The sequence below is a fragment of the Rhinolophus hipposideros genome (genome assembly GCF_964194185.1).
Source record: "Rhinolophus hipposideros genome assembly, chromosome: 18".
Classification (NCBI taxonomy): Eukaryota; Metazoa; Chordata; class Mammalia; order Chiroptera; family Rhinolophidae; genus Rhinolophus; species Rhinolophus hipposideros.
The window spans coordinates 30,843,441-30,870,550 of NC_138064.1; the positions used below are offsets into that span (position 1 = coordinate 30,843,441).

General features: G+C 39.5%; 1 protein-coding gene across 8 annotated transcripts in view; it reads right to left on the bottom strand.

Annotated features, from left to right (window-relative positions):
• DYNC1I1 (dynein cytoplasmic 1 intermediate chain 1) overlaps nucleotides 1–27,110 on the bottom strand; it is a 289,426-nt gene that overhangs the window by 108,079 nt on the left and 154,237 nt on the right. For all 8 annotated transcript variants that reach the window (XM_081079542.1, XM_081079541.1, XM_081079540.1 and 5 more), the window contains 2 exons: nucleotides 8,233–8,322; nucleotides 2,190–2,352 (listed from right to left, as the gene is read on the bottom strand). In XM_081079542.1, the coding sequence (XP_080935668.1) occupies nucleotides 2,190–2,352; nucleotides 8,233–8,322 (253 nt within the window). The remainder of the gene's footprint in view (nucleotides 1–2,189; nucleotides 2,353–8,232; nucleotides 8,323–27,110) is intronic.

Here is a 27,110-nt window from a genome sequence, read left to right on the forward strand (position 1 = left end):
CTCCCAGCTGTCAATGGAGCACAGGACACTTGGAGATGTTTTTCTTTTTTAATGGCTTTTTTGGGGGGGAGGGAGGACAGGACTTTATTGAGGAACAGTGTGTACTTCCAGGACTTTTTTTCCAAGTCAAGTTGTTGTCCTTTCAATCTCAGCTGTGGAGGGTGCCGTTCAGCTTCAAGTTGTTGTCCTTTCAGTCTTAGTTGTGGAGGGCGCAGCTCAGCTCCAGGTCCAGTTGCTGTTACTAGTTGCAGGGGTCGCAGCCCACCATCCCTTGTGGGAGTCGAACCGGCAACCTTGTGCTTGAGAGGACGCGCTCCAATCAACTGAGCCATCCGGGAGCTCAGCGGCACCTTAGCTCAAGGTACCATGTTCAATATTAGTTACAGGGGGTGCTGCCCACCATCCCTTGTGGGACTCCAGGAATCTAACCGGCAACTTGTGGTTGAGAGATCACTGGCCCATGTGGGAATAGAACTGGCAGCCTTCGGAGTTAGGAGAACAGAGCTCCAACCGCCTGAGCCGCCGGAACGGCCCTTGGAGATGTTTTTATATCCATGCCCCCTTATCTAGGCTTTAGACCAGAGATAACATACATGTTTCTGTTTACCCTGAAATTTCTGAATGACTATAGCAGCTGCCTCCCTACTCAATAGCAAGTGATCAGTTCTATCGTGAGACAGACGTGGTGGAAAGTGGGGAGTTCACCAAACGTATTAGATACTTAACATAGACCAAAGTGGCATCTGGACTACACTTTGGCTAGTGTTTACTTAGCTGACATTCAGCTGACCCCAAAACCTCCTCTGAAGAACTCTGCACTGGTTCCGCATTTGCTCCCCAAGTTTAAATTGAGTAATGCTTGTTCTGTTCTAGCAGCTTTTTGGGGATGTGCCTAAAAAGTTGCCTAAATGTCAGTTCAGGAGTTCCTCCACACTCACTTTTTTCTGTTCAATTGCTTCATTCCACTGGCTTGCCACCTGCATCACTTGTGTTACTTATATACTCGTAGCTCTTGTTTAGACTGGGTGACCTGGCTTCAGATTATTCAGTTTAGGCTCTAATCAGCTGACTTATTATGAGTTGCTTTCTCCTGCTAACCCTTCTTCAGCTCCATCTTTGCAAACTCAGGGAAAAGGTACATGTACCCAAGGAACTGCCAGGAAGCCAGAATAACTCTGGGCCAGGCACCCAGAAGGAAGTAGGACCCAGAAAACCAACTGAGCAACACAGAGTAGGCTTTTTAAAAAGAAAACAGACATCACAGAACATGTATATTCAAAACACTGTTGTCTCTTTGAAGTAGGCTAAAGATTCTGTCAGCTCTTTAGAACATTTTCAGAACTCCCTTTTGAAACTGTTTTTGGAGCCTCTGTTACATTCCTTTGAGCGTCTTCTATGATGATAGGTTGTCCTTTGAGAATATATTTGAATTTCAGAAATAGTAATCAGGTCTGATGAAAAAGCAAGGTGATTTCACCTTTTTATATTGTTCTTCGCCAAAAGAAATTGGTGGCTAAAATCCAGCTATTTCTATCTCTTACAAAGTTCATAAAATGCCTCCTATTATCCCTATGACGATGGTTAGCAGCCACTGTCTTTTACAATATATATGCTGCAGTCATGGAGAAAGTCATTTGGGGTCATTCACTTTTATTGATTAGTCTTTGTTTGTTTTATCTGTAAATATATAGCCCTGTACATGTGTTTCCTACAAGGCATATACAGATAATCTTATGGTATCAAAAGAGGAAAAAGTTTCCAATCTCTGTTCACTGTCTACCCCGTCAGTTAAGGTCTCTCATATCTCATGTTTATTTTCTTCAGCTTCTGTTGGCTTAGACATAAAAAACAGATCTACTGGACATAAGGCAAATCTCCTTTTGCTGCTTATAAGAATTTTTTTCTCAGAGGACAATGTACATGACTCTGCCAATCTCTGTCACCTGGACTGTTCCCCAGATATCAAGTTCAAAAGCATTTCACGGAAGCACATGCTAATTATAGGGAAACTCTAAACCAGAAGTTATAACCAAAGTCCTTAGTCAATGCTGTTTAGCAAGATCAACCCTGGAATTTCATCTTCCTCTGATTTCTTAGTTTTGGGATTTGCCAAGTCAATACATACATGAATTTAGCATCAACAGATAACTTATCATTGTATATTTTTAAAAATGCACCAAGAAACTAACCCATCTTTTTCCTCTAACTCTCGACCGCTGTAGTCAAAGAAGATGTCAGAGTCTTCTGCTAGTACTCTTTCAATTACCCGTATGGTTCGATCAAAAAAGATGAGAAATTCCTCTGAATGCAGGATCTGCTGTTTTTCTTCCTCTGTCAGCTCCCTTGGAGGGGCTTTTTATGTAAAAGAGATTGTTAGGGGGGAAAAAGAGGACAATTAAAAACATTTCACAAGGAATCCAACTCTTGAAAGAAACTGCTTATCAAAGGAGTGATGAGACAGTGAGATAAGCCATTGTTAATCTATTCTAAATTACTCCCAAATTCACACCAAAGGTTTCTGCAGATGTCTCCACTGCCAATTTTACAAAAAGATTTCATATCTGGCCTAATTACTATTTGGAAGAGTTGAAAAAGATTACAAATAAAAACAGTTTGGTGGGTTTTTGGTCATCCGTTTTGAACAATTTTATTTTCTTTAGAACTGAACTTGAAAAAAAAGCTGAAATAGTACATAATAGAGAAATCTAAAACCATGTATATTAGATACTACTTTAAAACTTCACATATTAAATAGTTAAAAACTATCTATAGTATAAATTCAGGTAGCACCCTTCATCTTTCAATGGATAAATTCATTTTTTTTTTAACCTGGTGAGTTGATAAGGTTGACTTAATTGTTATCTAGATTCCACTCGAAACCTGAAACATGTCCTTCCAAACCTGCTTTCACCCAAAATATCTTCTGTTTTTCAACAAACACATGGAAAAAATAAATGCTTCTGTAAGACACCTCATACTTGCTTTTATGCCTTACTTTTCTGGTATGATTAGTCTTATCATACTAATTTTGAAGATGCAGAATGAGGCAAAGAGAGCTCAAATAGTTAACAATATGTCATAGTGTCTGAAAGAAAGTCAGTTCACCTCAGAGTCACAATTGGGTTACATAAACTGTTTCTTCAGTCGCAGGGTTTACATAAAACAATAGAGAAAGGATTAAGAACTCCCCACACTGAGAAGCACTCAAGGGCAGAAACTGTCAGCTGAACCTTTGTGATTCTTCAGGAACCCCCATTCAACTCTCAGGCACCCTGGGTGCCCCTCAGGCAGAGTGCCTTCAATAAATGTTTGATAAATTACTCTTTCCGGAGAACCAGAAACACCTGAAGTTTAAGCTACGGAAGGAGGGCAGTGTATCACAATCACAGGTGGGGTCCCTGGTAGACTCATTTCCCCAAAACTTCCACCACCATCCCCTAATCAGGACCAATTTCTACCTGGCCATATGGTCAGAGGAACCTTTTAGGTAGTGTCAGTCATCTAGCATAATTTTTTAAGGAAATGTTATTTGAGTCTATTAATGGTATCTCCAAGCCATTGTCCCAAGAAATTGGAATTGTCCAAAAGCTCTTCTGCAGAGCCATGGCAGTGGATCTCAAACTTTTAATGTTCATAATGTCTCTCCCCTTCCAATCTCCCCTTTCCTGCCCCAAACCCCAATGCAGGAGATCTAGAATGACTCCAAAAATCTGTATTTGTACCAGAAACTAGAAGGATTCTGATGTAGATAGATCACACCATGAGAAAAGCTCTCCAGGTAATATAACAAAAATGATTCCTGCACTATGGGAGATCTTCTCTAAAAACAGTTCACTCCATAGTTTCTAGCATCCCTAAATACAGTTGGAAATATTTCTTTGCTGCCGAAGTCTCCAGAGCCCTACATATGCCAGTGTGTATTCGGACTCTCCAAGAACCCCCATCAACTTCAGTTAAGCAGTGTTACCCAGACACTAGTTTGAGAAACCAGGAAGTGAGCAATTTGTGGACCATAAGTTACAATAAGAACTCTACAAAACCAACCTGGAATCCAACCTTTACTGTGCTGTATGTTCGCTTTGATTCTTTAATCAATTAAAGCTCTCTCAGAAGCAGGTTCATCTATAAAATGGAGTAATGATACCTAAACTTTAAGTCTGGCTTAAGAGTTAAAGATAAATATACGGGGCAAATAAGCATTCAATAATTGGTAATTAAGTAGCAATTTATTGGTCTACTTTTCAAAACTCCCATAAATTAGGAATTTGAATTTTTCATCTTTATGTAAGGTCAAGAAAACAGTAAAACTACTAAATGTAATTAGGCAAAAGGAAAAAAAAAAACTACAAAATGTTAGGGCCATTTTGTTTTGGTTAGTACTGTTATATAAATAAATAAACTTCACTAAACAAAGATACTATCGGACCAAGAAGAATGTCTTATTTTCAAAGCCTCCTTCAGCCTTAGTCACTGTTGATGGATGATGACATGAGACACAGTTGAAATTAAGCAAAGGCATAGGAATTTGCCCATTTATTCCTGTTTTTATAGTATAAAAAAACCACACCTTTCTATTCTCTGTTTATCTTTTTTCAGCTACTTGTACTCGCCTGTATCTTTCCTTACAGGTCCATTACTTTGAATAAAAAAATAGTATCTGTGCAATTTTCTGTAATTTTTTTCTTCCCTGTAGCTTATTGTCACTTTGATCTCAGCTTTCAAGACATACAACTTCTTCTCTAAGAGAAACATAAATGGCTGATCAAAGTATATTTGCAGAGGACAAGTTCAGGTAGGTGAAGCAGTAGCCTCTCCAGATATTATATTTGACAATACAATATTTGGCTTGAAATTAAATTGCTACTGAAGCAAAACAAAGGATATCTTTTATGCATATTAAGCTTTGATGTCTAACAGGGATCAAATGACATGATTTGTTAGCACAAAACAAGATGCAAGTACTTTCTTAAAATCATAAACAATATTCAACCTAGGAGTTAAACAGGACCATAGTTATCTTTGATAAAAAGTCCAAACCTCACATATTTAAAAATCTTTAAATTGATAAGTGCTTTTACAATATAATGAAAACCTAATGGAGTATCCAGGAACCACAATCAAAAGTTGTATTCAGAAAACACCTCGCCAGACATCTTATTTTATGAAAGAAAATTGATCGATTAATGGAATCCACAAGGTTCAAAATATAAGCATAAATAATTGGAATCAGAATTGTTTTACCCCAGGAGAGATCCCAATTCTCCTTGAAATACCTGTTTGTGCAGTTTTTCTCTATCACTGGAACCTAATAAATTATTTTTAACATGTTCACTGCATAAATAGGTAGGGATTAATTTAATAGCAAAAGGCATATCAGAGCAAAACATGGGAATTGATATCTGAGTTTTTTTTATAAGTTAAGCAGAAAATGCAATTATAGCAGGTTTGTTGTTTGTTTTTGCAACAAAATATTTAGTATTTCTGCCAAGAGTTAACAATACTCTGTGCATTTAAAGTAACCTTTAAAAAAACAAAAAACATTCTTTATAAAAAGTAGAACACATGAATATAACTTGCATACAACTCAAATGACATGACAAATTTCCAAACTTAACAAAATTTACCTGAACGGTTATATTTAGCTTGAATAACAAGTATGAAAACAATGTACTGCATTCATGAAATTCAAAGTTTAGAGGACTGCCTGGTTCTATGAATTCATGTCCTGCAAAATTAAAATCTAATATAAACTTTTTAGGGTTAACTTTTTAATTCTATTTATTATAGAAATGTTCATTTCTCTTGGTTTTACATATGAAAATACTTTTTTATTTCTTTCGTGATGATTTTATCCTATTCTGATTTCTTGAGTTTTCTTTAGATTTTAAGGTATAATTTTTCAGTTTCTCTTTAATTTACTCTATTTATTATGCAGTATATCTTCTGGTTTTTCAGGTTTTTAGGATTTTTTCTCCATAAAAATGTAAAATTCATAATGAAATTCACAATTTATATTGAGATTTTACAACATCATTTTTAGGTGAAAAGATTTTTTTTTTTTTTAATATCCACTTCAGAAATGTCTTTTGCCTTGTTTCAATGATGTAGCTTTAAATTGCAACACAAAAAATTACATCTTTTAATATACTTCAAGAATACATCTAAAAGATAAAAAATAGATACGTAAATCCAGATAGCTTAACTTTAAAATCAGATTAAGTAAGGAGACGGGCTCTAAGGGAGGGGCTCTTATGGGAATTTTACAGTGAAATCCGTTCATAAACAAGAGCAAGAAAATCAAACCAAACTAATAAAGAAGAATACCCTTCTCTGAAGTTAAACTTTATGAGTTAATGTGAGGTTTATGAGTTGATGTGCATTTACAAGAGTTAAGTCTCTGATTCTGTTGTTTTAAATCTCCAAACACGAAAATATTAAGACACTCACCTACAAAAATTCCCTAAATTTTGATTAAAGGCTAAAAGGTGCCTGCTGTTTTGCTCTACTCTGTTGTGGAAAAAAAGAGTGAAAACTAATAAATCAAACCCATATTTCTTTACTATTTAATGAATTTTGATGTCACTTGGTCAAAAATGTCGAAAGCCAGTGAGCACTGATTTTTTTTCCCCATCTCCCCTCACCACTTTTAACTCCAAAAAAGGACAGATTTCTCAAAAATGTGTTCCCTGGTTTGAAACCATGTATGTGAAGTTTCAGCCCAGAGCAAATTTTTATGGCTGAGTAATAAATCCCTGAAACTCAGGGTTCATAATGGAAGTGCTGACACAGCCCTCACTACTATGCAGCCATGTGAATGGCGCCACGATTATATCTGCTAGAGATTTTTCAAAAAGTTTGCAAAATACTGTCTTGCTTTAAAAAAAAAAGAAAGAAAAAAAAAGCCAGAGAGTTTGATGTCAACATAAACATGCTTTTAACCCGTTATGTGCTAATTTGCAGAAAAGCCATTAATAGAGAATAAGGCACACAGAGCAGCAGTAATAGGAAATGTACTTTCAAACTTCTTTTTTACTTTTACCAGGGCTTTAATCAATTCCATGTAGCGTAACAGTTAAAACTGGAGGATGTTTTTGCTCAGAAGTGAAGAAGGAGGTTGCAATGCTTGGCCAGAGAAGATGATTTGGAGCCTGGTGTTGTGAGGGGGTTGGCGTGGAATCCCAGCCAAGAGACAAAAAATATACCCTGGGCTCCTTATCACCTAGTATATCTTCAGGATATTTGCAAAAGAAAGAAGAGGGTATTTTAATAAACCCCAGCTTATTCTGTCTCGTGCTACACCTGTGTTAATGATATTCTTTCACGAGCTTTTTATCTTTTTTTTTAATGTTCTTAGTAAAAGTTTAAAGGTGAAATCTCTTCAATCAAAATCATTTACAATCCCTTGGAAAAAGTAACTGTGCCTTCTATGGATGCCACTGTTAATGCTGAAACCCCTGCTTGCCCTCAGTTGTACCCCAGAACTTGACAGTAATCAGTCTCACTCCATGCCTGAGCAGTCTGAAGTGAGTGCATATGACCAATATGGACCCAGTCCTACAAAAGTCCTCAGGGACAAATATGTGACACACACTGTGCCCAAGCCACAGGCATCTTTAAAATTTTTAAATCAAATGGGCTTGGAATTAGAATTATATTGATCTGTATTTGGGACATTTATCAGGAAATATGAAAAAATCTTTTTAATCTACACTCTGTACTCATGGACACTCCATTTGGCAATAAAACAGACAATTTCAAAACTCTCTTTTGTGTTCAGATCTGAGAATCTCAAAAGAATACAAAGTTCGATTTTTGAGAAGCATCACCTGTAGTATTGTTTTCCCCTTACTTTTTTCTTTTTTTGTTGTCTTTTTTGCTTTCTTGTTACTGTTATCATTGGGAATGTACAATGGAGTGAACTAGATAACCAGACAATTAATAACAAGTGTTTTATTTTATGACTAGTAATAATTTTACTGGAATTGTGATTGAACTTAAATTGCTGGAAATGTAGATGGTTTATATTTTATTTGCTTCTATCACTTAAAAAAACAAATGACTCTTGCTTTGGAGATTAAAGTTCACGGTGCCAAATGTAATATATTGAACAGTCATAGAAGACTTTCTACATAGGGGATATACATTTAATTTTTACTTACCTCTATAGTCCTTATGTTGGTAAAAATAAGTAAGTAAATAAAATGATGATTTAACTGATCTCTCACACCATACCTTCTGTCACCTCCTGTTTTTTGTCTTGATTTTCCAGTTCCGAATCATGGCCAATTTTGGGTTCCACCATTTCCTCATCGTCCTCATCCTCTAGAAAAAAGAAAGAGAAAAGTGCATCATTATCTTTCCTTCAAATCAAAGTCTTTGGTTGATGGTGGGAGGTAGGGGCAAAAGGTCAAGTTTCAATCATTTAGGGCAACTTCTAAGTAAATCAGTCCACAATGAATGCCCAAGATATATGTTCATGAATATATAAATAAATTATCTCTAAAAGAGGCCTCTTTGAAAGTTCCCCCGAGCTGCTGAGAAAACCTCCCTGAGTCAGCACCTGCTACACCCATCTCCAGGCCTTCAGCACATGGGATGTCTTGGAATTGCCACTCTGACCTCTGAAGCTTCTTCAGAGATGGCCCAGGAATAGATCTTAAAATGTTTCCACCTGGGGCACATTCTCCACAGGGTACACCTGCTGTACAGACGACTCATTTCCAATTGAATTCTCACCAAATTAATTTGGTTTTGACCTACAGGAAAGGGTTAAATACAGGTCTGACCCCAGGTCAAATGCCATTGGCAAGTAAACAGGGGTGGGAGTGGGGGGGCCCGGTAAGGCCCCAAAAGTCATGGCCATAGGCCTGGGAGAAAGCAACCAACCCGACATGGCATTTACACATTCGGAGCAGTGCGTGCATTAATGTGAATTTAATGAGCACTAACAAATGGGCCCAGTTGGCCACCACTGCCAGATGTTATAACGCCCTTCCTGCCCTATGCAAATGTGTTCACTCTGTCTGCTCTCAACCTGCTTTCCTCAGAGGCCCCTTTCATTGCAGGGCACTTGAAATCATCAGTCACAATGTAGAAGATGCAGGGAAGACCAAGGTGTCCCCAGAAAATCCAACTTATAGAAACAAAATGATCGAAAAGAATTCAAACTTGCTTTCATAGGTTTTTCATATATTACCTCCTCTCTTCAGTATCATATTCACTGTTAAGTGACTGATTTCATGGGTTCAAATGGAGTTTAAAAGAAAAGACTTCACTCCTCCCCCAATCATTCATTCATATATTCATTCATTCAACAAATATTTACAGACCTTCTATAAAATATCAAGCTCAAATAAATGTATACATATTTCATATATATATATATATATACATATATATATATATATATATCTCCTGAAAAAGCAACACCAAAAGTTCTAACTATATTAAACAAGTTATTTGTGGAAGGAATATCAGTTTTTTAAATGCAGATGTATAAAGTATAGTATTGTAATTTAGATACTAATTTTTTTGTTTGAATGTGAATTTTCACGGAAACACAGTATTGTATATGCACGTGTGTAGATTGTGGAACCAACCTCATTACTTTATAACCACACTATATAGATATCAGAAAATGTGAAACACTTTTAAGGAAAATTGTCATTTATTATTAAGACATGAACACATTTATTATTAACACATATCTATGAAATAAAAAGCTGCACTTAAAATACTGAGAAGGATGCTGAGTTATACAGATGTTTAGACAAATAAATCTTTAAAATGTTAAGTTATCAATAGCATAGTTGAATCCTTACCCACATAAAGATATCACTGCTATCTACCCACTGACAACCTGCTTGGAAAGTCCTGAACAAAACATCCACCCCCACATGACGTATCTTCCTGATCCAAAGACCTAACACAAAGCCCAGGTGGGTCCTAGCAGGAGGGCAGTTTCCTCCTGTGGTAAACCTTCAATGGAGAAGCAACTTTCAGAAGGTCACGAAGCTACTCAAGAGTGGCTCCATTTCTGAACCTTCTAGAAACATTTCTTTGTATGTAACAGATTCAGCAGTGATGTTCTGACATTTACTAACTGCAAGAAAATACGACGAAGACAAAGACGATAAGGCCCGTGGGGTATGTTAAATTGTGTCTTCATCCCCAAATGCATATGTTGAAGACCAACACCCTAGTACCTTAGAATGTGACCATATTGAGAAATAGGGTTGTTGTGGATGTAATTAGTTAAAATAAGGACATACTGGAGTAGAGTGGGCACCAAATCCAATATGACTGGTGTCCTTACTAAAAGGGGCATTTCAGACACAGACTTACACACCTGAAGAACGCCATGTGAAGAGGAAGGCAGAGATTGGGGTGGTGCTTCTCTATGCCAAGGAACACCAAAGATCGCAAGGAAACCACCAGCAAGTAGCGAAAAGGCCTGGAAAAGATTTTTCCTCCCTTGCCTCAGAAGGAACCAACTCTGCCAACACGTTGATCTCAGAATTCTAGCCTCCAGAACCGTGACATGTAAGTTCCTACTGGTTAAAACACCCAGTCTGTGGCACTTTGTTACAGAAGTCCTAGCAAACTGTCATGAGCACCTGGAAGGACAGTCGCCACATTTCCGTCTCTTCCTGGGGAGAGTCAAGGGGACATTAACTCCTCGGCAGGGCCCTACGTCCTTGCATGGTACTCGTGAGGCGAGTGGGGAACAAAGTTCTGGCACCCAGGTTCACATAGAGGGAGTGACACAGCTTTATTTGGGAACCAATGTCCCTCTAGAGGCCAATGCTCTGGTAAGCACAGAAGGTTCTACAGAATAGAATAGAATTTAATAACGAACCACGTCCCAGAGTCAGTCGGGATGGAGAAGGTTCCTGGTCTAGGAGAGGTGACTGGGCCCATGACGGGTCTGAGGCGAGCTGGTCTCGCAAGGAAGAGCTTTGGAGAGTCCGGGAGTATCGTGGCTTGCACCTCGCAAAGGGCTTTGTCGGATGGTCCAAATGAATGTCCTGGAGGATAGTTCTGGAGTGTCTCACTCAGAGCCTCATGGAGGGTCTTAGCTGGAGCGCCCAGTCAGACCACTCATGGCATTGCTCTGGAGTTCTGCCTTTATCCTCTTTTCCTTGGACTTGTTTACTTGTTAGGTGATAACCAGAAGTTGTTTTGGTGAATGTGTTTATAACTCGATTTTGTTATGTTCAGTTTCATACAAAAACATGTTTTTTACTTTATTCTTATCAGTCTCACACATGTGTGGCCATAGTCCTGTCCTACAAGTAAACAACTTGTTTTGCAAACCTCAATCCACATATATACTATTGTACACAAACTAATAAAGCCAGTCAAGTGCCTTGTTTCCTATGATCTTATCACCTAGTAGAAGAGATAAAGGAGATACACAATATTAATACCTAAGGCAGTGATGAATGCTTTACTTGAACCTAACTTAAATTTATCAGAACTTGGTATCATTAGGCTAATTTTACAGATGAGGAAACAGAGTAATACATCCCTGCACCCCGCCCTCCCCTCCCCCCACCACACAAGAAAAACTACCAACCACATGAAGCTTCGAGTTCTGTCTGGTTTTGCCTGTTTTCGAGTCTATCATCTTTAACCATTATGCATACTGCTTCCCGACCCACAGCAGGATGAAATTGGAGAAGCCTAAAGTACAAGCGGTATGACGGTCCATTGCAGTGTAAGGAGGGGATTGAGGAGGCTCTCTGAGGCGGACATTACATGACCTCAACGTGGATCGCTCATCTATATGGAGCGCTCTGCTGAGAAGTGAGGTTTCACATCCTTGAAAGCCATCCAAGATGGGTGGTTTTATCAAGAATTTACATGCCGCATTCAAATTCTGTTCCCATTTTCATTTCAGAATCCACCACCCTGAGACCTGACCAGCAATGCTTACTCCAAAGCATTAACTCCTCTGGCCAGACAGATTCACAACCTGGGTGGGAACAGGACACCAAGGGAAGTAACTGATCTAGGTCCAAGGCTGGAGTCTGCTTGCTAGCCTCTTGATTTTACACAATTCATAGGAATTCTCTGAGGCCCTGTTTCCATATTTGCTGCACTGGGATAATAATCCTTTCTTAAAACACAATGTTGTTGTAAAAATAACCAAATAAAATTACTGATATGAAATTGCTTTTTAAACCACCAAGAGAGTTGGGAATACTGATAACCAGAACACTCCCAACTAGTGTTACCTTAGCTTGTATGTCACCAAAGATTTATTGATCACTTACTATGTACCAGGTGCTGGGAATATGACAGAGAACAAGACAGACAAAAAATAAAAATAAAAATAAAAAAAAATCTCTGTGCTCATGGAGCTTCCATTCGAGTTAGGGGAGAGAAACCGCAAACCAATAAACAAAATATACACTGCATCAGATAAGTGCTGTGGGGAAGTAGCATGCTGCAAAGGGGGATTGGGCTTGCTGGTCATGGGAGAAAGAGCTGAAATTTAAAACAGAGTGGACAGGTAAGGCCACACTGAGGTGACATTTGAGTAAACATTTCGGGAAGTTAAGGAGGTAAGCTGTGTGAAGATCTTGGGAAAGTAAGACTAACGACAAATAGATTCTGTTGCCTCATTCTGTGGACCCAAGCACTGAAATGGGTCAAGGTCTAAATTAATTTATTATCAGTTCCATTGACTATGGAAAACAATTGTGCTTTTATCAGAGCCATCTATTCTGTACATTCACATCTTGTATTTCTCAAAATGTAGTCAGTTTCACCAAGGACTTGAATTAATCAGCTTTAAATAATATTAAGTTCTCACCTTTCACAGATATAAGGGTTTTTATTTTAAACATTAATTCCTGGAAGAGTCAAAAAGCAACATCATGAGAGGAAGTGCCACTTACAGCATATTTGAAAAATATTATTTAAAAAAAATACTATTAAGGGGTTGGCTATAAAAAGGGTTAGGTTTGTGACAGCAATGTGTTAGTTTATGGGTGATGTGGGAAACCAGCAAGTTATCTAATTCTTTAAATGGAAACTCCTTCTCCAGAGAATATGTTTTTGATGAGTTCTTTTTAAAAACCAACAAATATTTATTGTGTTTATAATATGTGTGAAGTCCCATAATGAGATACTGTGAATAAGAGACAAACAAATTAAAAAAAAAAAACAAATTAAAAAAAAAAAACAACGTTCCTGCCCTTTTAAAGTGGTTACAAACCAGTTGTAGGCATTAATCTTTAACGGCCACAGAATTCTTTGTCTATCAGCCTTTTAAAGACACAAAGTAAGTGTTTTAGTGGATTTGTTGAGGAAATAAAACACAAGAGACTGGTTTGTTTCTCTGCATACTGATATGTTTGCCTTGCTCAGCAAAGAGAGTATATTTTTCTTTAAGACTCTGGTTTCCTTTCTGGTGCAATTGGAATTACTTCTGTTGAAACCATTTTCAAAACAGTTAAATAACTTTAAAGAAAAGGATTTATGTAGACCCGCTACAGACTACTGATATATGAGTTATGCCACTAGTTCATACCCGGTTACATTTCCTCTGAGATTGGGGAAAAAAATTACCACCCATGTATGGTTTCCTGTACTAGGTCCACACAAGAAATTAAACTAGTGGCAGGACTTAATGACCTGTCAGTGAACAGGCTAATTTCAAATAATGGCATCTTTTGGCCACATTATTTTATTTAGCACCCAAATCCTGCCGTCTGCAGTTGCTGCATTCATTCCCTCTAAAGTTGAAAAAATCTTTGGTAACCACTGTCCTCCTTCCTCAAGATTTTCTGCAGGTCTAAGAATGAATAATTGCATGTTCAGCAACAATCACCTATAACACACTGAGCACAAGGCCTGACCCACGAACTCCAGAAGGGTTAGTTTTCTCTTCTAGTCCGTGGTTCCAAATATAGTCAATATAGTCCATTTGAATATGCCACCGTCCTCTGATTGTTGAACTGCTCTGATGGCCTCACAAATTTGAGACACTGGAGAGGAAGTGCAACCAAACATTTGTCAGTGTTTGGCAATATAACATGAAAACCCCTTTCTGTCTGGGGGTAGCCCCTTGCAGTACTGCTGTACTGGTGACATGTTGGACCCTGTTTTCTTCTCCCGAAGCCCAAAGGGAGACATTTCCCTGCTTTCCATCTTTTAGTGACCAAGACTCAGGCAGGAGCAGTCAGACTGGATGCTCCTAAATGGGGCTTTGTCTTTGGAGCCAGGAGACAAAGCTGAGGGGACGGTTAGGAATAATTTGGGGCAACATGCCACGGCAGCAGTGGTGCCCAACATCCTGGCCCGATTGTTCCAGAGGACCAAGATCTGGGTTGGTCCCTGCCCTTTTTCAAGCCTATTCCTCTGCCTCCTTTTGCTTCTGTGAGCATCAGATTTCCTTCCAATAAATCTCACTAGAGGTGGTGTCAGCACTAAATTTCCTTCCAATAAATCCCACTGAACTTGGTGCCTGCTGCTTGCAACCAGAACCCTGAGTGACACAGGGCAGCCTTCTGGGAAGAGAAGGGCTTGGGTTTTATAAAGTCAGTGGGTTCTTGCTTTCCTGTGCTCTCTCAGGGCCTGCAAAACCCCAGGATAAGAGGGTCTGAGTACCCAGGTAAAGCTCTCGCTGCCCTGCTCCTGGGTTTTCACAAGGGGGCTATGGCCCCTTCACCTGCCACCTCATGAAAGACAGACAGCTAAGTCTGACCAGGCGCACAAGGGCAGCAAGAAGCAGAGTGGGCCATTTCACTCTATCCTTCTTGACTCCAAAGGCCATCTTGCTGCAGCCAAAAGAGGGAGACACAAAGAAATTACTGCATGACTTTGAATTGATCAGGCCAACGCCTGTAAGATGCACAATTACTTTATGTAGCATTAAGAAAAACAGTTACTGCTAATTACATTATAACACCTCACCGATTCTAACGTGAAAAACTGAATGTTGGAATTGATATAATAATTTGTGGCTTAAAAATAAATAGAAACCAGTTTCCAAAAGATGAAAGGGATGGCAAGAACACACAGCCAATTCTAAATCAAGCTTACTACTGTGCGACTGTTGGTGAACAGACTTAAAGAGATACAAAGGCACTTTTTTGGTTTTTAGATGTATTGCTTTCAATGTGAAGAACAAATGCCTAGCCACGTTTCTATAATTCTATGTATATAGAATTCATCATGTTTCAGATGGTGATTCTTTTTATAACATATTTAATTTTTTCAATAGATAAACAAAGAGTTAATCTCTCAAATTAAAATTTAGTTTTGATTTAAAAAACAATGCACTTTAATGAAGATATTCCTTGTAGTTCTGTCTTTGGCCTCATGGCTTCTTGTATCAAATGTCACTCTATGTAATATTTATGCCTGTGTCTCTCATCATCACCCACAAACTGCCATCTCCAGTTGAGACAGCCCTTCGAGGCTCCAGATTCTGTACTGCACGTTCCAATGTGAAAGTCCCACATGTTCCTCACACTAGACATGAACTCCTGCCTTTTGCTGAGATCTAGTCTTTCGATTGCCTTCCCCATCCTGCCTAACGGTACCACCATCCACATGGGTTCACAGGTGGACACCAGAGTACCATCTTCAATTCCTCTTTTCTATGGGGGCCTATAAGAAAGGGTCTCAGGGTGGCCAGATGGCTCAGTTGGTTAGAGCATGAGCTCTCAACAAAAAGGTTGCCGGTTCAATTCCCGCATGGGATGGTGGGCTGCAACTAAGACTGACAATGGTGATTGGACTTGGAGCTGAGCTGCGCCCTCCACAAGCAGATTGAAGGACAACGACTTGGAGCTGATGGGACCTGGAGAAACACTCTGTTCCCCAAAAATCCCCAATAAAATTAAAAATAAATAAATAAAAGAAAACAAAAGAAAGGGTCTCAAAGTCCTTTCATGAAAGGACACAGGTGGATTTGAGACAGATTCGGTCTCTGAAATCTGTCTCAAACCCACCTGTGTCTTTACTGTACTTTAGTCGAGGCCAGTACCATCTCTTGCCTGCAGTATTGTTGTTTTTTGACTGCTCATCCTCTCACTACCGGTCTTGCTCTATTTTATAGTAGTTTCACTTTTTTATTAAAAAAAACCCAAAACTCTTCTATGTATCCTTCCTCCACCGAAAAAATCTTCTATAGTTCCCTTAAAATTTTAGTATAAAAGCCCATCGATTCTTCTTGTCTCTTCCACCTCATCTTCCTCTATGGACAATGAACAATCACCCGATATCCCAGTAGGTTCATGCGTGGAAGGTACTGCATATTGTTTTTTTCTGCTTCTGTCGGTCTTCCCTCCAATACCCAGGAGGTAATTATTATTAGTCCTTCATGACACGATTCCAAAGCTTTAACACTTCCTCCCGGATAGATCTGCTGACCTCTTCAAGTGTTCCAGCAGCCCACCGTGTATATGTCTCAATGATAACACATCTCAGACCACTTGAATTTAGGTGTATGCATGTATCTCCACAACCAGATAAAAAGTCCCTCAAAGATCTACTCTTGTTAGTATCGTCAATGTAAAGTATTGAAACTAGTAAGATCGAGATCGATGATTGTTCTGGAAAGGTAGTAGTTATAAACCACACTGTTTAGGACCTTGAGTGACAGAAGGACTTTGGACTTCTTTCTGAAGATCAGTCGCCCCCCTTTTATAAACATAGATCTTACATAAGTCGTTAAAAATTAATTTAAATTTCAGAAGGAATTCAAGGCATTGATGATGCTAAATACAGCTTCTGAAACCGCATTTGTCTCCTTCCCAGCCCTTTATGCACATTCTGATACATCTCTCTCAGGGCAGCCTAACTTCTTGATGAAAAGCCTGCTGCCAACCAGCCCTGAGGAGAAACTGGAGGCTTTTAGAAACACAGTAGATAAGACCGGATGTTGTTTAAGAATACGGAGGCAGAATGGAGGCTGGAGCAGAGTGAGGAAGCCTGGAATGAGGGAGACAGGTAGAAGACAAGCTACAGCTGTAGTCTAAGCAGCAGATGATGAGAACTTGATTTAGGACAGTTTAGTTGCCAGTGGGTGTGATGAATTGTACTGTGAATTGGAATCTGTGTTTGTACAGCAGACAGTGAGCGTTCTCGGACAGAACACACTAAGTCACCCTGTCCTTGGACCAGCTTTGTGCACCGTTTGCCAGGGTTGCCAGGAGTCCAGAGAAGGCCATCCTCCTCCAGATACACATCACAGTGGCCAAAATAAAGTATAACACGCACCTCCGAATGCTTACACAAACCAAGGTGAGCGCCTCTGTGTTTTAAAAATATGCAGGAACGACATATTTTGTGGTATTTTCAGTAAGCACTTTGTTAAATATACTACATGCTAATATTTAAAAAAAAAATACCCCTTCACTTTCTGGTTTAGAAAAATCTGGCCAGAGTAAAGAAAACATACATTTCTCATCGTACAGAGCGCTCCTGTTAACACTCTAGGCCACATCAGTTCTTTCCTAAGGCTCTAACATGACAGTACTTGGAAAGTTTACTTCCTGATGGAATGTCACCCAAGGCATTGCAAATGGGAGGAAATGAAAGAACATTTTCAAAACGAGGGAGGAAGCCAGAGAACAGTACTTTTTAGCAGCTGTTTCTGCAACTTGTAACTGTGCTGATATATAATATGTGTGCAGTAAATATGTGTTGAATGAAATTGGTGTGGATTAGTCGGCTTGCAGGAAGGACAGAGACCAGGAAGAGAACAATGCTCTTCTCAAAGATGCCCAGGCAGGAGCCTGTGGGTAACTCCAGCATTTGATGTTTGGGATGGGAAGACTTAATTAATCTCTATTTACATACATTTTCCTCCTTAAAACCCTTTAATGGCTCCCTATTTCCAGGATTAGCTATTTAAGGCCCATTATTATCTGACCCCAAATCGATTCTCCAGCATTGCTCAAAGCAGAACAGCCCTTGACTCAACTGTCTATGAAGTAAACCAAGTTTGTTGTCAGGAACCACCAGCCCCCATCTTCCCTCTATTTAGTCTTTCATATTTTTCAGCTCCCCCCGCCCCCCCACCCCCCGTCTCTCAAGCTTTCTCAAGAAATCATGGATCCTTCAGCCATAGAAGAGATTAGCTGGATGAACTAATTCATACTAATGGATTAGAGAATGGTAACCCAAATAAATTAACCTCTATGGCAAACTGCAGTCCTTGCAGGAGCAGAGCCACCCCTCAAATCAATCCTGTGTTCTGTATTCTTGGAAGCAGAACTGTCCATGACACAACTCCAGCCATTGTATTCCATGTGAATAGGGCTTCTTCAGCTGAACAGGGCACAGACTCTATGTCTATCCTTGGCAGCCTTATTTGTATAGATGTCTACACACATTCTGGGCAATAATTCAAAACCCGTAAAAAATGTAATTCTTGGCTACTTGGAAAGAGAGAAGGGACTCCCAGCCTTCTTTTTCAGACTGAAATCACTTTTGCTGCCTACTTCTGATTTTGGCCAATCAATCCCATACGCTACTCTTTTGTTTCCTCCAAGGGTGAACATCTGTACTTTTTCTTAGTAGGAGCATTGCTTGTGAAAAAGAAAACTCGGGTCACAGAAACAGAGATGTCAGCGTGTCTAAATTTCAGCAGTGACTGTAGGTATGTCCCAAGGAAGGTAAACCCTCCAGGTCTTTAGGTACTACAATGGTTATGATTATATTAATTCAATAGAATCCATTTAGAAACATTATTTTACCTATAAAGAAATTGTTCCTAAGGAGAAAGTGGTACCTTCCTTCTCTGATGATGTCAGAGCAGTTGTGATGTCAATTGCTGCACATATAGGTCATCCCACTATTGCATGTTTTCTAGCATTCCTTTTACAAATAGGATCAAATCTTGTTAATTCTATCTCTTTGTATCCCCTTCACTTGCACAGCCCCTTTTATCCCCTCAATTTTCCACCTTCTTCTCTTTGGTTAAGGCCGCTACGGCCTTTTATGTAGCTTACTGTCATGCTCTCCTAGCTGACATTCCTACCTTTAGCCTCTCTAGCTATCCTTGCTACAAACAACACTATCAGACTAATCCTCTTAAAACAGAACTCAGTTCATATCAATTTCCTAATGAAATCCCTTGATAGTTCCCATGACATGCAGAATGAAAGCTGGAGTCCTTGGTCTAGCCTTCAACTCTTCTAGAGTCTGGCCCCGAAGTATGTTTCCTGCCCGAATGTCCTCTACCATGTCCATCCCCCTCTTCTCCTCCCCCTCCCCCACTCCAGTCAGCCTGCACTGATACTGTGTTTGCTGGACAAACGTCCACAATGCATCTGTCCTTTGGTTCATCTTGCTCCCTCTGCATCTAGTATGTGTCAGGCACTATTCCAGGTGCTGAAGATACAGCAGTGACCAAAACAGACCAAACTTCGTGCCTTCATGGACCTTGCATTCTAGTGGGAGAGACAGATAATAGAGAACCTAAACAAGGGAAGTATGCAGTAGGTTAGAGGGTTGCAAGTGCTAAAGAGAAAAGCAAAGCAGGGAAGGGAGTGGGAAGTGGCAGGTATCACCAGTTTACACAGGCAGCTAATGGGGTCCTTACTGAGAGGTGGCATTAGGAAAAAAAGACTCAAGAAACTGAGGGATCAAGCCAGGTGGATACCTGGGGAAAGCATTCTAGGTAGAGAAACAGAAGTTCAAGGGCAAGATTTCACCTGGAGTATTCAAGGCCTTGAATACCTTCATATCTATCCAGCTATACTTCAAGATTTTATTCACAGTTACCCACATGTCTCTTGTTCTTCTTGGTTGGAAGGGATTTCTTCCTCATTTAACCCTTCATAGCACTTCAGCTGGGTCTCACCATTTTTTTTTTCCATTCAATCAAATAACTCTTATGTTCAAATTTATGGCATTTATCATTCTCTACTTACTGTGTTTTTATTTTAAGTAGACCACATCCCTGTATATTTATGAGTTTTCTTCTCCATCTGAGATTCTAAATTTCTTGGGAGTAAGATGCATTAATTATTCATATTTATTTGCCCCCATATGAGTGTTAAATAAGTATTCTTGACTGTTTTAAATGTTAACAGTCTCATTTCTGCAGTACTTCTAAAAAGTACATTTTCTCAGTGGTTTCCCCAAAGTTTTAGCTGGATCACAAATCTCCCGAAAGCAATTTCAAATTTTAATTTTCCTTTTCTTGATCACTAGGTCTCATCATCATTGACAGTCACACTTGTCTAAACTTACCCAGAGACTCCCCACACTCCCTGTAAGATTCATGGTTCTTTATTTTGTTTCCTGTCCTGGTCACTGGTCACTGGTCACTAGGTCACTCACCACCTAATGTGTGCTCAGGTCTTATTCTAGGCATCATGGAAAAACAATAGCTATCAATTTGTTGAATCATGTATGTCAAGCTTTGTGGTAAATGTTTATGTCCATTATCCCATTTAATCTGCATAATAACTCACTGAGGCATACATGATTAGTTCTCTCTATATGTGAGGAAACTGATCTGACTATATGCGAGGAAACTGAAAGGAAGATGATCTCACTAAGGTCACAGAGCTAGAAGAAGCAATAGAGCCAAGATTCAAACGCATGTTTTTTCCAACTCCCAAACTCCCTCAATTGACTGCTAAATCATACCAAGGGAAGAAAAGGGAACTGTAATGGACGTTGTGGCTTTGACCACCCAAAATCCACCACCCCACTTCTTGCAACAACAGTCCCTCTATTCTTCTTTGGTAGACCCACCCATCTGTCCTCTCAGCTAAGTAAATCCTTCTTAAGATTTAGGGGGAAACTTTGTATCTGAAACAATGGCTAATGAGACTAAATCTCAGCATTTGTTTTTGGACTATGAGTAAAGTGACTATCTAATCCACTGTCCAAATTTGGATACTTCTGAGAGGGAACGGAGGTTTAATTTATATTGAAGTAGGGCTGGCAGGTGTGAATGAGGATTGTCTAGGCAAACCAGGATGTGTGGCCACCCTAACCTAAGTAAAGTGATCCCTCTTCTCCTTTGGTGCAGGTGACTGTCCTGGTCACTCCCTACAACACAGAAGTGGACTCCTCTCTTATATTGGACGGGGTGACTGTTCTTGCTAAACCACCCAGGATGTACGGTCACCCTAACCATCAGGAAGTAGATTTCTCTCCTCCATTGGATTGTGTGTTATACTAATTAATGTGGGACTGAAGCTGTCCTGGCTCTCTCTATGAGTCTGAGAAAGAATCAATAGATAAAGCAGGACCAAAAGATGGATAGTGGTAACAGTTTGGAAACTAAATTGAGCAGTAGTTGAAGTCAGCATGCCTCTAGAATCTAGAGCCAGATTTTAATTTGTAAGAGCCAACTAACTTTCTCTTGGCTTAAGGAATTTAGGGTTAGTTTCTCTGTTACTTGCAACCAAAAATGTACAAATTGTCAGGCACTAATAATTATTGAGGACCTACTTTGTGCTCCATATTTTCTCTACATAATCTCTTTCAGCATGCACACTCTCCTGCAACAGATTGATTGTATGAGTTCTTTGCCATAGTGTTGAGGTTCAAATCCTGGTTTTAACATTGAGAAGTAGCCTTGGGCTACTTAATTCTTTGTCCCTCAGTTTCCTGGGCTGTTGATTACAGAATCGCCCTCCTTGGATAATGCTCATTCTTTAATTGCTCAACACACTCAAAGAATACTTTATTGTTATTGATGAGAGAATTGAGACTCAAAGAGGTTAAATAAGTTACTGAATGTCAGACAGCTACTAAATTATAAAGGGAGATTTTTGGACCCAAGTTTTTGAGGCTTCAAATTCCATTCTGTTTCAATTGTGTCCATACTGTCTCCCAATTGCTTGAAGTAGGATGTGAAGGATGAAGGTGTCCGCGTGGGTTTGGAGGTGAGAATAAGCATGACCAGTGGAAAAGAAAGATCATGAAGTGGTGAAGCTATTTTTCAGCAGAGTTGAAAACAAAGGTGTCACCATATTCTGTCAAACAGACCCCAGCTTCTCTTTCCTTGCTCAGTCAGGATAGTTTCAGCATGGTGGGTGGGCTGCTTCCCAGTTCTTTTATAGATTCAGTTGTGTTCCCATCTACTGCACGGGAGGTCTAGCTTGGACAGTCTTGTCTTCTTCAGTGTAAGACCATGCCTACAGGAAGTGCCCTGCTTCATATCTTACTCCATGGGTTATACTCTCCACTTTGCTGACCCTGAGCTAGCTTCCTAGCTTTTCTTGATCTTGCCAAGAACTTTCACTTTCATCGCTCTTGCATTTGCTATTCCTTCTGCCTGGAATACTCTTTTTCCAAATATCCACATGTCTTTCTCATGTCTTTCTTAGGGTCACAGATGATGTGAGATTTGTGAGGTCTTCCCTATTCAATCTACATAATGTAGGAACATATCTCAATCCATTCTGCTTTGGCACACACTTGTTTTCCCCTTACCTTGATTTTTAAAAATTTCATAGCACAGATAGCTGTCTGATTTTATACATTTCATTACGTATTTATTGTCTGTCTCCCACCACTAGAAAGAAAATTCTACAACAAGTGACTATGCCTCTTCTTTGCTCTATCCAAAACATACAGAAAAGTTGGATACGTGGTAGGTGGCAATAAATATTTGTTGAATTATAAGATGACTGAATACACAAAAGAATACCAAGGCAGCACTGTATCTTGAAACCAACACACACACAATTCTGTAATCCAGCAGAGTACTGGCATCTCTGTGATGGAAATCGGGGTCCCCCACCCTGTCATGGGTGCTTACAGCCCCACAGATCTGGTTCCTTCACATGGGAATTATCTATCTCTGTAGCATTTTTATTCTCTAGAAAATGGAAATGAGATCTGAGTGCTTTGTGCTTACTTCCATTTCAGCATTGTCTCATTCTAGAGTCCTGTCCCCAGCCCAGAGAGAACTGATATATTTTCCATGTGGAAATACATCACAGTCCAATTCTCAGGGAAGATCATTAGCACATTTGTTTGCTTTTATCCTGGCATTAACAACTTTATCTGGGGCTAAATTATTTCCCTGGTTTCAACGTCAAATTTTCACATTGGCTCAAATATGAAGTCCCGTATCTGTCAATGTAATAATTTTCTATTAATTATCAAAGAAGAAAGTTAGCAGTTTGAGAGTCTTAAGAGAAGCATTTGTCTAATCCAAGAAACTGATTTTCCAGTTATTTGGATTATGTACAACTCTCAGTTGTGGTCAGATTCACAGATTTCAAAGTACCCTCTTGTTTTTACTTTCTGGTCAGTCTAGACAGACATGGCTCTTTCCTTCATTTTTCAAGCTGTTGAAACATTAAGTTGGTCGAAAGAATCTGAATCTCTAGAGAATAAACTGAGCAGCATTTCACCAGAGACTTCATAACTTTCTATTGAATATCCCTCCAAACAGAAGAACAACCTCAGTGGTGCTAGGAGAGATTTTACTTCAAAGGCTCAGCGTGAGTGTGAGAATGAAACTGTGACAACAAAAATAATGACCGTGATTGTCCTATTCGGAATGGAAAAACAGTCTAGTGGTTAGAGCATGAAGTCCTGAAAGTTTTGCCTGTTCTCAGCTATTTCAGTTTCAGGCTGGGTGTCCTCACCCAACCTAAATTGACCCCTTCAATAATAATTCTTCTATTCATTGTAATTGGACGCATGTTCTTGAGAAACTGCTATGTGCAAGGCATAGGCTACGTCTTGCGGGGGCCACAGAAATGAATCAAGAGAGATGCTTGAATTAAAAGAGTTTGGCATTTGGGCAGGGAAGTGAGAGCTGTGTGTGTAAATATCTACATCAGAAGGAAGACTACTTGGAGATGTGTTATGGGTATTCAAGAGGGGTGGCAATAACTTCTAATAGGGAGACTATGGGCAGAGAGAGAGAAGAAAGGGAAATAGATTTATTATTTTTTTGTGGAGTTTAATGTGAGTTGGTCTTGAGGAATAGTGGGGTCTAAACAAGGAAGTAGAGAAGGGAATGCAGAGTATTACTCCAAGAGGAAAGAGCACGTACAAATGTGTAGCAATGGAAAGAGGTGTACAGTGAATGGCAGGTAGTTCAGTGGAGGAAATAATGGAAGGCCTTAAAGAACAGCATAAACACCAGGATAATTAGGGTCATACACAGTTGTTATTGGATTCACTCAGCTCTATTGAGAAGCAGCATCATAAATCCACATTGCTTCAACTGATTGACGAGAGAGGGTCTTAAGGACCCCTAGATACTTAGCAGTGCCATGACCCAGGAGGACAGTTTTCCAATTAGAAATTTTGTGGTAGGTAAATTACCTACACATTGTTTTCCCCAGACACAGCACAGGGAAAACATGGTCTTACTCTGGGCCTTTTGTTATGTGACATGTAAAAGATGGGTTTCTTAGCTCCTTCAAGTTTTATTTTCTCCTCTGTAAATCAGGAATGGTAACTTCTCTGCTACTTACATAACAAAGTTGTGTGAAACAATGAAATAATGCATGTAGAGATGCTTTGTCAGTGGTAAAGTCTATAAGGCGCTAGTTATTAAGGTAAGGTAATTGTAATAATAATAATTACAGCTTCTTGATGCTCAATGGCCCACCCAGAAACAAAAATTTGCAAGGGAGTAAGACAGTCATACAACAGAAAAGAGAAGAGAGACATTCCAGTCAGGATTCATCAAAGAAACAAAGGGCTGGAAAGATTCACAGAGACAGCTATTTTAGGGTTGTGGTAGGATTTGGGGATGAGGAGTATAAAGCACCTAGTATAATTCAAAAAACAGAATAAAATCATGGTTCACGTTCTATGAGACAGACTCTAAATCTTATTGAGAATAGAGACAGCATGTAAACTATGGGTCATAGATAGGCACTCAGGTAGAGCTGGGGCTTACTGCAGGAATGAGCTTAGCTTTAAAGGCCAGATAAGAGTATGATGGGCAGAAGAAATGCTGTTAGCATCTATTTCATCTAGATTAGACGTTCTGGGATCCCATTATACCCTACACTTCATCTTCAAAGGCACATAAACATGGGGCATTCAATTAAGTATTGATTTCTCTCTATACTCCCAGTTCTGAGCCCACTACCTGGCCCATAATGGGACTCCTTACATCTGTGTTGAATTGGTCTGGGTACATGATGAAGAAAGATGTGAAGTCAGGACAGAATGAGCATACAAGGGAAGAAAAGCCCTGTGAGAAGGGAAGAAGGGACAAGAATGGTGGTAAAGTGGAAAGCTATGTGACAGACAGCTTGGAAGCTAGGCTAAGGCCTTGAGTTTTGATGGAGCAGTAAGAGCAGGGAAACCACTGTATTTAAAGTAAGTATTACCTGGTAGCCATATACTTATTACAGCCCAGCTGTAATGCAGTCTTCAGGTGGATCAAAAAAGGAGAAAGAAACAAAATCATGGCCATCATGATTTAATCATGGTGCTCTCGTGAAATCGACTTTTTCCTGTGTTCACCAATCCCCACTCCTATCTTGCTTTATGGCCACTACTGAGGCAGCTTCAATGTTTTAAAATATTTATTATATTATATTATGTTATATTATATTTTATATTATATTATGTTTTAAAACATTTAAAATATATATTTCCTCCTATTATACAGGAAGGTTTTGTATTCATCTTCTGCCATTCCATATTATTCCTAGAGCTTTCACATCAATGCAGGATCAAGAAAACATCTTGTTGAAAAGATCCATAAAAAGCTATAGAAGAACTATGCTGTGAGATTTTAGGATGAAGTGTGTAAACTACATAGCATCATGCTCAGAAAATTAGATCAAAAACTAGGTTAGTGGAAATTAGGATTTTCTTCTTTCCCTTCTCTTCCTTCTCTTCCTCCCTGTTCTCCTCTTTCTCCTCCTTGCTGATGACCTAGTTTAGTCTTTCACTGAGTGACTGAGCTATTGCCATCCATGGAGTTGCAGGCTCCCCATGCAGCTGCAAGTTCACAGAGCCAGCTCGTGGCAGAACGCGGACTGGAACTCTCTGCAGACTCTCTCCTGAGCGCTGCCCACTCCTCATTCTGTGGCAGCAAGACTGTCAGAGAGACAAAGCAAATCCCCCATTCCAATTAGATTTCAAGGAGAAATGCATCTCAGCAGAGGATTATCTGACACACTCTCAGCCAGCCTCACCTGTCAAGATGGCTACTACCTCATTTATTTATTCTCCTTTTCTAATCCAAATTTTTCTTTCTGAATGAAGTCATTAAATTATACAAAGTCATTAAAGCACCACCCTGGCTTCCGGCCAAGCCACTGCGGGCCATCAAACCCTCACTTCCAGAGCCCATGCTTGGCAGAAGGAAGTTTGCAAGCACAACTATGTACCATTAAAATTCGAAGATTCTTTTTTGGGGCAGGCTAATTAGAACAACTCACTCAAACAGGTCTAGACGATGCTGAACAGGGTTTAGTATTTGGATCAGAGCCTACTGTGGTCCCACGGGCTTGGCTGCTCTTATCCATGTGCAAAGGCACTTCCTCTCTTGTTTTGTACAGTGTCGAGTATTGGCCTTTTAAGGCAAAATAAAACCTTCTGAATCCACATTATCTGCAGCTGTGAGGACGAACTGAGAGAAAGGATACTTCATGCTGATATAGTTGGAACATTTCAAGTTTCTATATTGTTTTACATTTCCTCTACTTGGAAGCAAGCAAATCAAGTTGGCCAACTGAGTTTTCTATACACTTAGGAAGGAAACACGAAAAAGGAAGGTTCACGGGCCTTTCCCTCCAACCCCTTCCTATGGCATTCATTCATCCCTTCTACATTGCTGTTAAAGTTATCGTTCTAAAATGCAAATCCGGACATATCATCTCCCTCCTTAATATGCCACCATTTCCTCATTCCTCACACAGAATAAAGGCCAACCTCCTTAGCTGGGCATACAAAATCTCTGTGACCTAACCTTTGCCTAGCTTGTCATCCTTATATCACACCACTCTCCCTAGTGCACACCATATTATAATACAACTATTTCATCTACATGAACACACCTCAAGGAGGGAGTCTATTGGTTAGGATTACAAGCTCTGAGTTGGGCTCAGGGATCCTGCAGCGCATGACACCACAGGGACCTTTGTTATATTGTGGCTAACTTTTATTGAGCATGTACTAAGTGAAAGGTA